General features: G+C 41.5%; 1 protein-coding gene across 1 annotated transcript in view; it reads right to left on the bottom strand.

The window, feature by feature from the left end:
- Positions 1 to 17,793, bottom strand: part of NRXN3 (neurexin 3) — an 826,423-nt gene that overhangs the window by 477,987 nt on the left and 330,643 nt on the right. Inside the window, exon 15 of the mRNA XM_026048287.1 lies at positions 8,715 to 8,834. Coding sequence (XP_025904072.1) covers positions 8,715 to 8,834 — 120 coding nt within the window. The remainder of the gene's footprint in view (positions 1 to 8,714; positions 8,835 to 17,793) is intronic.

Here is a 17,793-nt window from a genome sequence, read left to right as displayed (position 1 = left end):
AGATAAGGGATTAAAAACTTTCATCTTTTCCCAGCTGGGGAGTAATGCAGAGTAAGTTCATCTCCAGTGTTCAGTGGAAAAAATAATCAGTCTGATTTCTCTATTTTATATTCTCCCTTAACCCCTTAGTATTTGTGTTTAAGCAATAGGAAGCACAGACAGTTGCACTACCTCTCTTCTCTGCACACCCGTTAGCTGTAACCCTTCAGAACAACAGGAACCCTCAGGAGACTCTCACACAGCAACTCCGCCCGTTTCAGAGCCGCATGCAGCAACCCCAGCTATCACATAGGATTAACAACACGTCCTACTCGGGCTAACGTCCCCTGCTCCTCAGCAGCGTGTGCAACCTGGCAGTATTTCAGACAGCTAGGTCAGGTATCTCTGTGTGGTAGCTCATTTAGAGCACATTTCTGCAGCACAGCACACAGTGCCGTTACTAGAGGCCACCACCACGTCCCTCCTGGGCAACTGCTTTGCCTTCTGGAGTCCTGCGTCCAGATCATCTGCTCACTTGCACGGACAGGTGGCTCAGAGCCAGATCTGCTCAGTTTGTATTGACCACGCAGGACACAACCAAACCCGTGCTACAAACCAGAAAAATGAATCTTAGCAAGGGCTCTGCTTTCTGTATGTGTTATTGGCTTGGATCCCTAAGGGGAACCCTGGTCTGCAGGCGCTTCCCAATAGAGTCTGCATTCCTAGTCAGACAACAACTGACCACTTAAGTTGCAGGTATTAAAAGAAATATCAATATTAGCCCTCTTTTCAGCATTTTGTAGACTTCAACTAAAGGATTATCCAAGACAGATGAACTATTAAAAACACAGATGCTTCTAAGGAACCTACAAACAGCATGATGGATGGCTCATGAAATTGTCATCTATCTTCATCATTTGCCTGAGATCAGCAGGGCAGAAATGTAACAGACAGAAGATCATTTAGTGCAAAGTGGAAGGGGGGATGGAGAAAGGGGACAAGACAGATAGTTATGCCAAGGCAGCAAACCTGACACCACTCTTGCTGTGGCCAAACACTGCCGATAAGTTTCAGACCAGAGACAAGAGGAGGAAGGCTGAGCTCCAACTGCACTTCCTTCAAAATCAACACGTCGGAATCTCTTTGACAGAAAGAAATTGCTTGTATTTGGCAGGTCTGTTATTAAAGCTGAACAGCAGTCAACAACCTGGTTTCGAGGTCAGTTATATTATCTGAGACAGTTATTCAATGTTCAATATTCAATGACAGCTGCTCTCAGGTGGAGGCTGCAAGCGTTTGGACAAAAGCACTGCCAAGATGAAACAATTCTGCTTTCTTAAGGAAAGAAAGAGCCATTTCCTGCTCTCTCCCCCATTCCTCATAGGGTTGCACTGGAGTCTCCTGAATGGGGGGAACTCCCCAAACGGCATCCACCAGCTCACAGAGGGTTTGCAGGAGCCCCCAGTCACACCGCAGCCGTTTGAATGATCACTGACCAAACTGGAAACTTCAACAGACACAGATTAACAGACATGGATCAAGTCTTAGAAACTATGATTTTTTTTTTCTCTTTACTAATTTCCAAAATAAAGTCACCATTTTCAGAAGTCTTGGATTGACCATTTCTAAAGTTAACCACATCCTACTTTTTTCTTCCATCCTTACTTTTTTCTTTACAATTAATTTCTTCCTATTCAGAACTATTTTAAGATTTCCCCTGAGATATGTGAATTGTTTTGCTTACCAAAAACGTGCAGTTTTTGTGATTTAACTAATGCCTAGGAAAAAATCGTTAGATCTACACGCATCCCAAAGTTAGTAGTCACTTTGAAATGAACTCACTTCTATAGCCACGGAAAATTCTTCTTCTGTAAACAGCCGTTAGTGAACTGAGATTTCAATCAACCCCGAGCTTTTTGCTGAAAAGCTCATTTCTTTCCCAAATTGGAGGAATTCCTCTGTGGCTCCAAAACACTAAAGACATCATGAGCGAACTTGAGGGCCCTGTCTCTGCTCCCACTGTTTGCCCAGGCCTCAAATGGCAGTAAGCATTGAAACACTTCCACACAAATAATCCAATCTACCAGAAAATGTTCCCCCTCACACAGCTTGTTTCACAGGTACCCAAGCAGCCAATTTTAATCTCTCCCTTGGGGATCATTATTAAGATAACTGTAATTAAGGTTTGCATCTAATCCCCAATGTTCCACAGCTGAGATTATTATACCAGCTCCTGGGTAACAAGATTGTAACGTAACAAAGATACATCCCCACGTACAACTCAACTCCACTGGAGATCAATAAGTAGCCTTCTTCCAATGACAGGTAATAATTAGTACATTAGGCAGCCTGGAAAATGAACAAGAATCTCCTTCAGGACCTTGCATTCCCTCCTGCTTTTGTTTTTCTGTCAAGAATTTTCACTGCAAAAAATGGGAAAAGATTATCAGACCTTTTTTTCCCCCTTTTTCCCCTCACTTCCTCCACCCCCCTTGCTTTCATAGCCCTGAACTTCAAAGCTCAAAAACCAACAAATCCTTCTTCCCCTCGCCAAAATCTAGCACTGCCTGCTTCCCTCTGTATGTTGGCATTCTCTCAGCTGCCTGAGTACTGTAAATATTTTATGACATAAATTTGTCCACATTAATGACTGCAATCTTAAAGGCAGCTTTCAGCCTAAGGGAGAAACAAAATCCTATATGCAGGGCAATTAGGCATGTTCCATATGTGGAGTCAGAATACAAGGACAGATCTTCATCTCGGCAACACCAGCATAACTCTTGAACTATCTCACCAAAAACAAAGGAATTCTTTTGTATTGATAGGAGCATTACTATGAACAAATGCTAGTCCACAACATAAAAAGACCCACTTGGATCTCTGTGCATTTTCTCTCACTAATGAAGGATCTTTGCAAGCTATTTTCCATTTGTGCCGCCTGGGAAATGAAAAATAGTCTCCCTAAGAACCTACAAGAATAAGGAAACAGGGAGTTCTAGAACAGACAGTCTTCTTGCTGTCCAGCAAAGTGTTAAGTAAACCCCATCCCATGTGGCTGAATCACAGAAGAAAGAAGAAGCAACAGACAAATAAAAGCCACTCTATTAACTAGAGAGACAGTTTCAGAGGCCAGTTCTTCCATGAGGCAAAATATCCAGGAGGCAGCATCACTCAGCTACTTACACAACGTAAAGTGGTAATTATTGCCATGAACAGCAAAAAGTATCACATAAAATACCACAGTATTTTGTTAACCAAAGAGTCAAAAATCACAGGAAACCAACCCGTGGCAATATTCTTCCATAATACGTCTATGGAAACAGTGCAGCTACTGAGCAATGTCAGGAAGAGAATCAAGTAAGTGCTTGACCAGCTCAAAGGTGGATACTGAAGCCGTCATCGCTGCCACCTGCATAAAGTCTCTTTCCTTCGGTTCAGCTGAAATCTGTCGGGCAGCTGGACCACAGCTTCTGTGCTGACAGCAGCCAGGTGTGCACAGGCATCAGTGCCTGACTGCAGCTCTCGTCTCCAACGTGCTCTCTGCCACGCTTTCCAAGTAATTGTAATTAAATAACTCAGTAGAGACCCAGCGGCATTTTGGGGATCACAAAAGGATAAATCGGACTAGCTTCCTCATTAGGAATAAAAAAGACCAAAAAAAAAAAACAAAAAAACAAAAAAAAAACCCTGAGCACTGAAAGGTAAAAAATAAGTGATTCCTAAAAGCACGACTCAAATTCCCTCCTCCTCATCCAAAAGGGAAACACCCAAATTTCATCCTTATGTTAACAGCTGCCCTTCTCAGGTGACTCCCAAAGGGCATATGGGGCAACCAAGTTCTTCATTTGCTACCTGAGGCTTTACAGTTGCTAATGCAGACAGCAAAATGCCATTCAGTAAACAGAAAAGCAACAAGTGTTCTTAAACCACTGAAGAGGTGAAGCAATTATGCAGTGGGTTATCACAAAGCAACAGGAAAGTACATGGTGCCTTAAGAAGTAGCAGAGAGAGATCCTTGCCTTAAAGATGTTTCAATTCTTGGAGCTGAAGAGCAAATGAAGATAAACAGTGTTCAGAAGGGCAGGGTAAGCAGGGTTCACAACCCAAATCACAGTAATATGATTTACACCATGTGCTAAAGTGGGCAGCTGCAATTCCCTCCCATTCTTCTCCCTTTTATCCCAATTCTCAGAGTACAAGGTCATTAAGACACAGGGACAGAGAACAGCACAGGTTTATGGTAGGAACGGAAAATAAGCCACAAGCCAGAAAAGAGCCTCACAGAAGTGGCCTAAAAGCAGGGAGGGGAGCAAGAGGGGAGAAGCAGGGAGCAGGCAGGGTGCCTGACCTGCCGCAACACGGGATGATTCTCTCGAGACAAATCCGAGGTGACTCTTGCTTCACGTAGGGCCGGTGTCTCCGCAGCATCAAACGGAGATCCCCGAGCACGCTGGTATCTGAGCAGCTGGCTGATGTAGCCATGCATGGCTAGCGAAGCCTGGGCAGATTTATTTTCTGCACACCAGCAACCTCTTGCTCTCTGACTCCCTAAGTGATAAGCTAGGCACATTAGAAGTGCACGGGTGATAATTAAACATGAACAGCAAAAAGAGTGTCTGCAAGTGAATCAAGCTGAGCGTGCTGCCATTGACATTAAGGGAGGTCATGAAGCCTGGACAAAAATTGGTCCAGATGGTAACAAAACACTACGGAGAGGGAAGAGGGCTCATCTCCAAGCTGGGAGTCTGAATGTGCCCATGGAGGGAGCAATAACAGCTCAGTGGCAGAGGCAGCGTGAGGGTGGAGCATGAATGGCCCATGAGCATATCAAAAGAAGACCTGTCTTGATTATATTTTTGTCGTTCTCCCTGTTAGCAGGCAGTCTCCTCTGATGACTACTGTACCACAATGTTTAAGCAGGGATGGCTGAAGTTGCTTCTGCCCGAGGTGTCAGCTAACTTAGGTACCTGTTTACGCAGGGAAGGGAAGGGCCTGCTCAGACATCCCCACACATCGCACAGACTCTAAGGTCAGCTTCAGGCTTCCTCGTTCAGTCCACTGTGTTCTGTGCCTTACTCCAAAGTATTGGTCTTGAACTTGGCTTGCTAATTTTGACATCTTTCTTTTTAAGTGGAAAGAAAAAAGTGAAGAAGCAAAGTCACTGTGACTTCATCTTCTTCTCATGCTTCCCACCTCCTGAATGTGATTCACCAAAAGGCAGTAGAAGCATACAGATCATACATCACATGAGAAGGGATCTTGGAGGAAAAATGCTACCAATTGTAAGAAAAAGAATAATCACCCTGTATTTCAGCACACTCCCAGACCACACACACACAAAAAAAGCAAGCACTTCTTACCAAACAATCACACTAGAAGGGGAGACGATTGCTCAGTTTATCAACTGACCCCTTGACATGTGTGCAGTCTGGAAGCCTAAAGATACACGCACAAAAGAAAAGAAAAATATGAGCTGCTTTGCTTCCTATCAAAGGGATGGGAAAACAGCTTTTAAACCAAGTGGATATTACAACCCAGAGTTTATAAATTAATGAATAAACAACCCCACTAAAAAGTCAATCAATAGCCAGCAGATGGACTTATCAACTACTTCAACAAAAAAAGCTGTTGAAAAAAGTGCTTTATACTCTGCTTGCTCTAGTCATCGCTGCAGACTATTGATCTTTTGCAGACAAACAGCCTCCATTAATACATCCCTGTGTTAGCCTGGTGATTTCTCCTGGAAAGCTTGACCCTCAGTCCTTCCAGCTGCATGAGGCACTGGGTACCCAGCAGCGTTTCCTATGATCTCGTTTCCCATACACCTACCATTCCCATTAACCAGCTTACTGAGGCCTGCTGTTCTGTACACTCTCTCTGCACAGAGAAGAGAAAGTGTCTAGATTGACCAGAAAGAACTGAAATAGCTTCAGGGGTCTGTAAACCTGGTGACAGGACAGCCATAAGCAGATGCCACATATCTGGTAACTTGTTATTCTCTAGTCTATAATTACCATATTTTCATCTAATATCACTGTGAAGATGCGAGCAGCTTCAATGGAATTTAGTTGATAGGATGAAGTTCCCTTCAAATGCAAATGTTTCATCAGCATTATGATTTAACTTTCAATCTAGTACTTTATCTGCACGAAGTCACACACTTAACAATCTAAGTAACATTAGGTTTGCTACATAACACCAACGAATGTACAAATGCATCTATACACGTACAACCTGCATCTCTGCCACTCTAGTTATTTGTTTCACTCTCATGTCTCAGAAATAGCAGTTCCAAGCCAGGTACATCTGAATTGAGAGACTTCCTGGTCCAGTCCTGAGACAGGATTACAGAGTAGTAGCAATTTCAGATTGATCGTATCAGCTCACAGAACTCTCCTGAGTACCGATAGGACCAAGTAACTTTTCAAAGTTTGCTCTAGCAAACAATAAATCTCCCTTATCCAAGTATCAATGAGGGTGGTCAGAAGAGATCATCAACAGTAATTTAAAAGACAACCAGATGTGCAATTTATTTATCTCAGAGCCACTGAAATATTCTGCAAATATAGAGCAGCAGAAATATCCCAGCGTGGACACGTGTGGTGTTTAACAGGCATGGAAAAAACAAATACATTCAGCTGGTCTTCCTTTGCTACAATTTTCATTGTGTAAATCTAGAGCTCTTCTATTGACTTCTGTATTCCACATCTACATCGGTGGGAGACCACAACTTGCTCATAAAATAGGAACAGCTATCTACCAAATTAATAGAATTAGACTCCTGTGGTTGCATTTTTTCTTTTTTTTTTTTAAGCCAAGGAGTCTGAGATATTTCTAAATAACAAAAAGGCTTCAGCTTATACAGAAGTTATCTTCCATTGTCACCCCTTGTGCTAAATCCAGTCCAAACAGCATTTAATTCAATTAACAAGTGCCTTGACTTTCGTTAGATCTGGGTAGAGAAGCAACCCTACCTAACAGATGGGAAAAGGAAGCGAGCCCACAATGCTTCCTAAGAACTAGACTATATGGCGCAGAGCTATGTTTTCAATGTCCTGAAAACAAAGCAAAGACTTCAAAAAAGAAAAAGACACAGAAAGATGCTATACGCACGTTTTGGAGATTCTGGCTGCAGTCTCGCCGTGTCCCAGCACTCCACACCACTTACCTTTCCAGACCTTTTCCATGTTCAAACCCACATCCTCCTGTGAGCATCTAATTGACGAGCGAGGGCTGACAGCGGAAGGCTGGCTACCTTACCCAAGCCACCCCCATTCAAATCAAACTACTGTCTCTGCTCTGCATGGTTTCCAGCTGTCAGCTCTAAAAAGCAGCACGGAACCCCCGATTTCAGGTACAGGAAACCAGTTTGTTGATATTTTAGAGCCTACTCTAAGTCATTAGCAACAGTATAACAAGGGCATTGTGACATTCTGGAGCTGTGAAGCCCAACGCATTAGAAGCGAAGATGATGTATCAATAATCTCTTTAGAGATCTATGGCATATTCTTAAACAGAGTCCAACAGGTTCCATGGCAGCATTTCTTTTGGGCAATAGGTTTACAACGTAGTGTGCTTACTATGCCTAAGGTGAATGACTGAACAGGAGGTGTGCAAGAATAGGAAACCTGAGTGCCAAACAGGGCTTTCGGTTCCCCATACTTCTGAAACTCATGCTCCATAAAATGTAGAAAACAAGAACCAAGTTTTGTGGCCTTAATGAAAATGGTTTTCTTCTGGATCCAGAGTTATTCGGATTGCATAATAACTTAAGAAAAGGTATTGTGCTGGAATATCCAAATCTCTGCCCATAATACCTTTTCACACTGCCCCTCTGCCACAGTATGACTGGAGATGGGCCTTTCCAGTGTCTGCTTGGTACAAATGGGCTAGGAGAAAGGGGAGAGCAATTTGGATAACAGTACACTATCTGAACGACCCACAAAAAACTAGGCTTGGCATCTGGCAGCAGGGACACTTGTTAAACAGTGCATCCTACGTGTCATCAATTCAGCTGTGTGGCTCAGACATCGGGGGAAGGAGTGAGGGTCTGACGCTGCCGTGGCACTAACATTGCACAGACCTGACTAATACAGTGTACTACTAATGCTCTTAATGACAAGCAGCAGCTTGGGAAATGCATGAGGACAGAGTGAACTATAAGAGTCTTTTCTGCCCCTGAAAGTTAAGAACACAATGAACCAAATTACTGAAATCTACTGTCACACTTAGTGCAGCACTCGGTGTACTTTGTTCCCATCCCTTTGAAGTGAAAGGGGAGAAGGGCCTAATTATCTWKCKGAATAACAAAMRTSKGMASWSMRSWGAGCTGAACCGATCTACTKSYTTYCMRRWKGRAAAAAAAAAAAAAAAAAGCCCTMCCTGGATAACTGAAGGAAAAGTGTGAAAATTGAGATTTTCCCATAGGAAGATTTCAGGTCTTTTTCACAGTTATGTTAGAGACCTTAATACTAACTGGCCAGGAAAGTTGCATCTAATTTTTTTAGGCAAATCAGCATGGCAAGTAGTGCAACATTACTGTTAGATGGTAGTGCTGATGCTTCAAACTGATGGATGCTTTCATCAGAAGCAACTTTGTAGGAAACAAAGTTTAGCTCTACCACTGGGAAAGCTGTATTTCATTTGTCATCAAAATTAATTGTGTGTTGTTTACCTTCCCACCATCAGGGTTCACAGCTCCTTCTAATCTGGTGGAAAAAAAAAAATTGACTTACGGTCATTACACTGGCTTCCGGAATATGAAGTCATGGAACAATCGCACGTGTAGCCTTCCCACTGCTGATTACAGATGCCCTGGTTTGCACAGGAATCTTCTTGGCAGGTAGTGCTTGGTCCTAGAGAAGGGATGACAAGAAAACCATGAGACAAGTCTGGGCAGAACGTTTTGGTCAGGCCCACAACAGTTCCAGTTCATCACTGCCATTACTGTATCAGTTTCCTCATGCAGAAGAGAAAAAGCACTAACCAAACACTGCTCCATTCCTGGACGTGCAAACTCAAGTAAACAGAGGATACAGACAATTGCACACTCTACAACAGAACAGCAAATTAACACAGAGCAAAGAGAGAAGGAGCAAACAGCAACATATTCCCTCTTAGGCAGGCTCAACCCGTAGGTTCAGTATTCATTCAAAGAAATTGATAACAAAATATGATGTGATGGATAACTGAAACACTGGCAGACTGGCAGGCCCAAAATACACCCTCTTTGCAGTGACGCTCGCTAGAGTGAAACGGGCCCACAACTGACATCTCATCCCACCCAGAGAACTATGTGGATCCGAACTGAAGTTTTGTAGCCTGTTTGCTGTAACTTAGCTTTCAAGGTGACAAATGTGCTTTCTAGCCCTATCAGAAAGGTCCTTCCAAAAACACATTAATAAAGCCCTCCTGAGGGTATGATATTAGTCCATAATAATTTTCTTTCCATCCTGGACTAGTTTCCACAGTCTTTGGGGGATGTGGGGAAGGAATCAGAGATTAGGAACAGAACACACTGCTTTACAGAGCTAATAGCTGCTATCAGATAAACCTTGTAAAAAAAGAACAAAAAACAACAGGCAAAGGGTGGTCTTCAGATCAGAAGGATTCTGAATGACAGCTGCTGCATCATCCACAAGGAGGTAGCTGAATTTTGAATCGCCCTGAGAAGTGAAGCTGCAAGCCACAGATTAAGGGAACATGAGTTTGGAAGTGACTTCCTCGGCAGGTATTTTATCTCCAGCAAGGACAGACACAGGTATGCTGCTCCTATCGTGCCGTACTTCAACAAAATGAACCGCTGCACTTGAAATACCTGCCCCTCCCTCTCTCTCTCTTTTTTTTTTTTTCTTTTTTTCTTTTTTAAATTCCGCATTGGTTGAAGAAAGGAAGGAAGAAAAATAAGGAAGAATTCAACAGTAGGCGCAGACAGGCACTATATGTACCTACATTCCCCTTTACCATAAAAGACATGGCTACACTTAAATACACATATGTAAGGGGCTGGAATCTGACATCCGTGCCTTCAGGCTGCAAATACTCCTAGAAATATAAACGAGCATATTACAAAGAAAATATAACTGTATGAAAGCTGTCAGTGGTACACACACACAGAAATGAACAGAAACAAAGTAAAACAGTATTTTCAATGCCAATCTCTTCCTGCACTTTTCCAAGAATGTTGACTTTGATAGGAGCAATCAGATTTGACAATGGGCTTTGGGGATAACCTTTGTCCCAGTGCCAAGAGAAAATGGAGCAGAATTCAAGAGAGAAGCTGGCATCAGGCCCAGTAACAGGCCTTGGGCCACCACCAGTGGAGACAGCACAGAGAGCTGGAGGACTAGTATTAATGGCAAGTGTGACTGTTTTCAAACTTCACTTTGCACAATGCAATTGTGAGGATGGAAACTGCGCTTTGCAAACACTGAATGGAAACCCACCAGCCACCAGCATCACCTGAAGAAGAATTCTGAAGCCCCAACAACTTCGGGAAGAAGCTTGAAGCCTGATCTGCTGTCTTTAGAGCTGGTAATCCAGGGCATTAAAAGCTTTGCCCCACTCTTCAGCAGTATAGGACATTTGCACAGTAACTGGATCTTGGTTTAAAGGGTTCAGCTCCCACTGCTGCTCACGGCTCTGCCTGGCAATGGGGCCATTTAGCTCTGACATCAACATCTGCTTCAGATGAACTAATGGGGACATCAGACTCCATCCAGACTCATCCTACCAAGAGGTGGCTCGCTACAGAAATATGAGATGGCAAAGCAGAGCTCTGCTACAGAGGACTCGCTCTGGCCTCTGAACGTCCATTTTACCTGTATTTCTGCATCTCCAAACCACTACAGGATATGGGGGCTTGCAAACCAGTTCCTTGTTAAGGCTTCCTTTCTTGAGGGCGAGTCCAGTGTTCTATCTTAGCGTCAAATTATTTAGAGATATGCCTTGTTCAGAGTATCTGAAGAAAATACCCTTAAGGGAATAAAACAGCCCAGATCTTTCATTCATGTTCTACCTGGAATAATTACTTTGTCTCCCTAACTCTTTCCTGCAGTTCAACTGTATAGTGGATTTCTTTTAGCTCCAAAGCTAAAAGTTAGTGTGTTCCTGCTGCACATTGCTAGAATTGCCATGTTTCATCCCACAGGAGGGAGCATTTCAGTGACAAGCAAAGTCATTCCTGCTGTGTCACTTGAAAGCTCTTTGAAGTGAAAAGAACTTTGGGAATAAAATACACAGTATTGTATTTACCATTCTTTTGAGCTATGTGAGGAATTCAGTTCTTTATACAACAGCTGCAGTACTATAGCATAAATGCCTCATGCTTTGATCATACCTAGCAGTAAGAATTAAGCTAACCACATCATTCTTGATCTTGCACATTACACATTCCTTCAGACATTGAAAACTCACTCCAACTGAAAGGAATCTACTATTGTACTTACATTATTTCCCCAATAAAAATGAAGTTTTGTGGCAGACAAGACGCAGTGGTACCTTGAGTCCCTATTACTCTGTCTCACCAAATGCACTGCTGCTCCCACTTTTCTTCCTGGTTGCTTCCAAGAGACCACCAGTCAGACACTCTGATTAATGTCTTGGTAAATCTACAGTCTACTTCCATCAGTACCCTCTCTTACAACCTCTTTTTGGCTTCTGCTCATCTGAATTCAATGTGCAGGTCCCAGTACAGCTCAGAGAGGCACTGTGTCTTTGCAAGCAGTTACATTAAGCAGAATATAATTCTTTCCTAGGACTTATTCTTAGGAAGCATAAGGAGGAAACCAAATGAATTGATCTGAGTCTCCCAATTTTAAAATATATGTTGGGGGAAAAAAGAAAAAGAAAAAAAAAAGATTTTATGGAGTCAAATGAACAAACTCCGTATTGAACCCCGTGAAACCATCACTTCACTGGGTGGATCATACTCCACACACACGTATTTGAGAACTACAGTCACTTTACCATGGAGGCATGTGGACACCTACGTTGTGCAAATATAAGAAACTGGCATTACAGCTCTGGCTCATTGCAAGATTCAGGACCAGTTAATCCTCTGTCTGGAGTTGCAGATGGGAATCTCGCAGAGCCATTTTAGCTCTGCAGATTAGAACCAAAATACCTAAGGGATTGTACAGATTTTAAGGCCCAGTTCTCTGACTTCTCAGATCCATACTTTAGCAAATCTTTCATTCCATTGCTTAAATACAGTCAAGCATCCAGCAAGTTCCATATTTGAAGTTACACATTGTCAAAAATAACTCCAGAGCCAGCGTGCTGCAATATTATGAATACACAACTATTTACTCCAGCACCTCAAACCCAAATCTGCCATACATCTGATGTCAGTTATTATGCAGTCCTTCTGTCCCCAAAACATGGCTAGTCTAAAAATTTCAAGAACTGGGACTAGCAAAGTTATTAAGTCTTTACACTTCCCAGGAAAATGACATTTACATTATAATGACAGGCAATCTACCCAGAAAGGGATCTCCAGGTTTCCCTCTCCCTGAAGCCTGGTATATGCACCTCATCTTCCTCCCTCTTCTCACCTTTGCAGTCTCTCTAAGAACCCTAAAAAGTCTTCAGGAAAGTGCTCATATGCACGCTGGTGAGGAAAAAAGTAATCATACAACAAAAATTCAACTGCATAAAAGGGAGTATGCCTGGATCTGAGATGTGATAGGGGACAGAGATGGAAACGAAGCAACATTCAAGCACAGAAATCAAAAGCAGAAAGGAAAGTAAAAGACTGAAAAAGCTGTATGTGAACAAGAAAAGTCAAGTCAGTTGGAAAAACACCCTTCCCACTGCAAATCACAGCAGTGCAAAAGTTGTGCCACTAGACCTTGTGGCATTTATGGGTTGCTACTGTTCTGGAATAGCCAAACCTATTTGGCAAAGGTTGGTTTCCTGAAAGGCCAATAATCAATTTCATGTATTTAGTACAGACATATCCCTTTTGGTGTTAACAGGATCAGGCTTCTGCATCTGCAAGCCAAATATTCTTATATGAGTAAGGCCTCTGAATCAATATTAACGTGAGCTGGAGTATGTTCTTCAGACCTTTAGGTTATGAGCACTCTGGAAAGACCTAAAGAAACAAACAAAAAGAGTCTGTCCAGCACCTCTTCAAGCTGTATCCACCTTGCTGTATGTCAAAAGCTGAACAAGAACTTATCACGAGTATAGATTCTTGAAATCTGATGGACATGAAGGTGACTACAGAGAGCAGCAGCAGCTGTAGCCCCAAAAGGCACAACGATGTCTAGTAATGTCACTGACGTTTAACACGCTTCCCAAATCTCCCTGCCACATTTAGAACAGATGGCACAAAACACCCTAAGCCTGGAGCTACTTACTCCCCAGTGCACTTCAGGGCTGCCATTTCTCTCTGCATCAGTCCCAACCTGTGCATCTTCCTATTTTTTCAAATCCCATCCTTCTCTATGGTCATTTCCATAAACTTTTCTAAAAATTTCCATAATATTTTCTAAATCCATGACCTCCGTAAGAGAACTTCAATATTTTGTGGATGGGACCAGGTCAAAAACCCCAAACTGTCATCAGTCATCAGATGCTCCACATGAACAAGGCATCAATCTCTGCCTTCCTGTGCACAGTAAAATCTTCCAGATTCAGTGCCACCAAGGCAGTTACTACCTGCTTCTCTCCACAATATACAACAGAAATTTTTAAGGTTAAACCTTCAACTAGTGCACTGCATCAGTACAGCAATACCATCAAGACTTCGAAGTCAATGTGCTGAATAGAAAAGGGAGTTTATGGGGTATATGATTAAAATGTCAAAAACTATGACTCCAGTGGTATGTAAGCTGCTAAGAAGTCTTGTGTCTACCTTGGAGTAAAGGATGCCTGATCTGAACATTTTCTTCCACAAAAAAATTTTGTTTAAATTAGTGGCTTAGACATAAAACTTGGGGGATGATTCAACTGGTATCATAGCAGTTATCTGTGATTCAGAACTGTCCAGCACAGAACCACGATGTGTAAAGCCTCTGGCTTCCTCTGAAATCATTTTTCCTCTTTGAAAAGGAGGGTCATTTTCTTATGCTTCCACTGTGTTCAAGAAGGATTTGCATGCCATGCTATAGCCTTTCTAGGCAAGTTAATCAGTGTGCTTTCACTACCATGCTTCGACCCGAGGAACACATTTCTCCGGTCATGGTAGAATCAAAGTACTATTAACTTCTGATAAGTAGGATTATTTACTTGCATCTTGAGGAAATAGAGAATTTCTACGTAATTGTAGCATTAGTCTTTCCTTCTCTATATTTCTCCTAAATGTTAACCTTCATTAAACCAGTTTTCTATTAGAATTCTTTGCCACATCATCTCTATAATTCAAGCTCTCATTTGCTATCTGTCTACTCCTCTTTCAACTATTTTCTTGGTTCCTCACAGTTTATTTTCTTCTTTTTCTATCAAAGCTATTCTCAAAGTCCTTACTGGTCTTCACACTTGACTAGCTTTGGTCCTTCACCTCCATCCAGAGTCCTCCATCCTTCCACCGCCTCTCTCATCATTGATTGCTCCCTTTCACTTATCAGATAATAGTAATAATAGATTTCATGCATGAATCAACATCATGAAAAAGTCCTATTTACTTTATAAAAATTATTTAGATACTGTCCAGTTACGTGTTCAAATAAAGACCTATAAGAGATTTGTCTATTAGAAAATGCAAATACTGGCTAAAGAGAGATCAGGCATGATCATTCAGTCAATATTCATAAGTTTCATTATGGCTTGTAAAATGCTACCTACCTGGTAAATAATCCTTCAGTAAATATTTTTACAACTGCAATTCCAAAAAAAATAATTTCTACATGTTTTTCAAACTCTGGATTATAAAATTAGCTTTCACTGTCTGGTCCCACTCTTTATTATTATTAGTCCTGAAGAACCCAAGTCAGTCACTTCACCGTGTCAACCCAGAGCTGATCAGTAGCAGGTATCTCCCTGAGCAGCCATCAACCATTTCAGGAAATCAACCTGTGCTCTCATGGACATTCACAGAGACTGATACAGTCAAACCTCTCAGGTAGGCAAAAACAACTCTGTTGTTCAGCACATCTTTTCTCAACCCAGATGTCCCTTCCACAGGGACTGGGGCTTCTCTCTCCTCCTATTTCAGAGGTGTGACTGCATCCAGTAAAAAAGGCTTCAGAAGTTACACAAAGGCATCTTTCACTCCAAAACAGTAATGAGACGAAGAACCTCCTCTACCTTGCAGGTCAGCTTTGGTCAACTCAACTTTGTTAGCACAAAAAAAAAAAAAAAAAAAAAAAAAAAGGAAAAAAAAAAGGAAAAAAAAAGGCAAAAACAATAAACACGAGTTAGTATAAGGGCAGATAAACTTGGGCCATAACACTTTAAGTAAATAAATAAAAACAACTTGCATAACCAAAGTCTGCATGCACAATCAATAATCAACACATGCAGGAAGGGCAACATAAGCAGAGTGACACAAAACCAAACAACGGATAACAAAAGCACACGTGATGAGAAAAAAAGAAAAAAAAATCACACACACAGAGATTTACAATCACAGGATTTACAGAGCGTAGAAAGAAAAAACAGAACAACACACACTCAACCATTCTATTCTTAAAAGAAACAAAAATAAAAAAACTCACTACCATCCCTCAGCGTTTACCAATAAGTAAATTTTTGTTTCATCTGAGAAATACTTAGAATCCACTTATGTCAAAAATCTATTTGACCTATGCCATATTAGGCAGGAATACTTTTCTTTCCTCTCAGGATCTGAAATCTACTGCATTTGTTTTCTGTCCGAAGGGGACAGAGAGGGCTGATAACTCCACAAGGCAGTAACGGGATGAGCCTGACCCTGGGTGAAATGTGACCCTGGCCTGCTGCCTCCTTATGGTTCTCAGCACATTTTTAGGGAAACTTGCACTGACAGGAGGAGAGACAGCTCTCAGGCTTTGGACTCATGTAATCTTTGGTGATCTCATGTGGGGAAGAATTCAACAGAAATGACAGTGGTTCAAGGTCATTCTTTTACCTACATAGGAACAGGCTTGCTCATGTGGCCAAATGATACTCCGTTATTGTGCAGAGTGACAAAGCTACCAAGTTCTGATTGATTTTAGATCAAGGCACACTTAATGAAAACTGTAAAGTATTAAAAAGAAAAGACACAGTCCTGCTCCCAACCCACTGTTGTTCTTCAACTGGAGCATGCAAATGATTCTTTTTTTAATTTTTTTTCTTTTTTTTTTTTTTTTTTTTAATAATTTTAGTCTCTCTCAAGGACAGTTCTAAGACAAGTCACATAGATTTTTGATATCTTATACCTTGATTCTAAGTTTTCTCCTTCAGCATTGACAGTGAATGCAGAGACAGCTGTATGTGTATCGCCTCCTGAGTCCCTTGTCTATAAGCTGTATATGTCTACTATCCATCATAGAAACAAAACATTCACTGACCTTATTGCCTAAAAGATGGGTATTGAACAAGTGAACACTTACCTTTATAATCTTCTCCTGTTAAGAAGTGTTAGTGTCAACTCCTGATATTGAAGGGAAATTGGTAGCTTTCCCTTTCTCCCCTTCCTTCCTTCTATGTTTACAATCCAATAAATTGGAAATGGTGTGTACAAAAGCCACTTCTACTTCCTATCAAGTTTAACATTTTGAACTTTTACTATGTTTTATGGTCCATGAATGACTCAAAAGGATGATTATCTTCCATTTTGAGCCAGAAAGATTTTTTTTTCATGCCCTTTCTGGAGCTGCTCCATTACATACAGCCATAAAACCCCAGAGTTCTTTAAGCAAAAATAGAGAACAAAGGGAAAACACACGTACACAGACACACACTCACAAAAAGAAGTTTATCCCACTTTCCAAGTATCATTTTTGACATACATTCTAACCAAGTGGGCTGTGTGTAAAAAGCACTTTCCCTAACCGCTCAGCTCTCTAGCCTGTTAGCAGCTGAGCAGGAGCAAAGTCTACATGCATTCCATAATGCCTGTATCACTCTGCCTACTGAATGCAATATCATAAAGGACAGAACAGTTGTCTTACGATCCTGGTGTAAATTAACACACCCATCTTCAGTGTAAAACCTCTGATTTCACAGAGAAAAAAAATAAACCATCCCCAGGGTTGAAGTTTCACTACTGACTAGATGAAGGAAATCCTTTCCAACATGATCCTACCGTGATACTTTAAGTATGAGATTAAATTTTCTTTTTCCATACTGAGTATTTACTTGGTATGCAAAATGTGCTGGCAACCATCTAAGCCGTGTGGCATTCAAGCTTTTCATGCACCATTCAAATTACAAAGGTTATCTATAACATTTCATGAACAGCAGCAGTACAAGATTATGAGCGACTGCAGAATCTGGAAGAAGAATCAATTAGGACAGAAGTCCAAACCACAACCCCAGAACATCTGGAATAAATTCACCTATTTTCAATAACAATCACTTTTACTTGTGAGAAGCTGTCATCAGCAGAACAGGTGAAGAAAGGCGAGGAGGGGAGGAACCGGGGAGGAACATCTCTAAGGCAGAAATGTAAAAGAAAACTGCCTTTTAGAAGAAAGAATGTTTTCTTTAACTATTGCTGTTAGGTTTGCTTGGCTGGATAGTGGGAAAATATATTCAGAAGGTGCAGCTGAATTTCAGTGTTAGCTCTACTGCATGTAATTAAAAAAGTGTCCACTACAAGAAGAGAAAAGGTAGAATATACAAAAGATTTGTAAAGAGAAGGAAAAAAATCACCCTAGAATGAAGAGACTACCAAAACTACTG

Source organism: Nothoprocta perdicaria, unplaced genomic scaffold (genome assembly GCF_003342845.1).
Source record: "Nothoprocta perdicaria isolate Ctin4 unplaced genomic scaffold, notPer1 scaffold_53, whole genome shotgun sequence".
In the NCBI taxonomy this organism is placed as follows: domain Eukaryota; kingdom Metazoa; phylum Chordata; class Aves; order Tinamiformes; family Tinamidae; genus Nothoprocta; species Nothoprocta perdicaria.
This window is presented reverse-complemented; position numbering and strand designations above follow the sequence as displayed.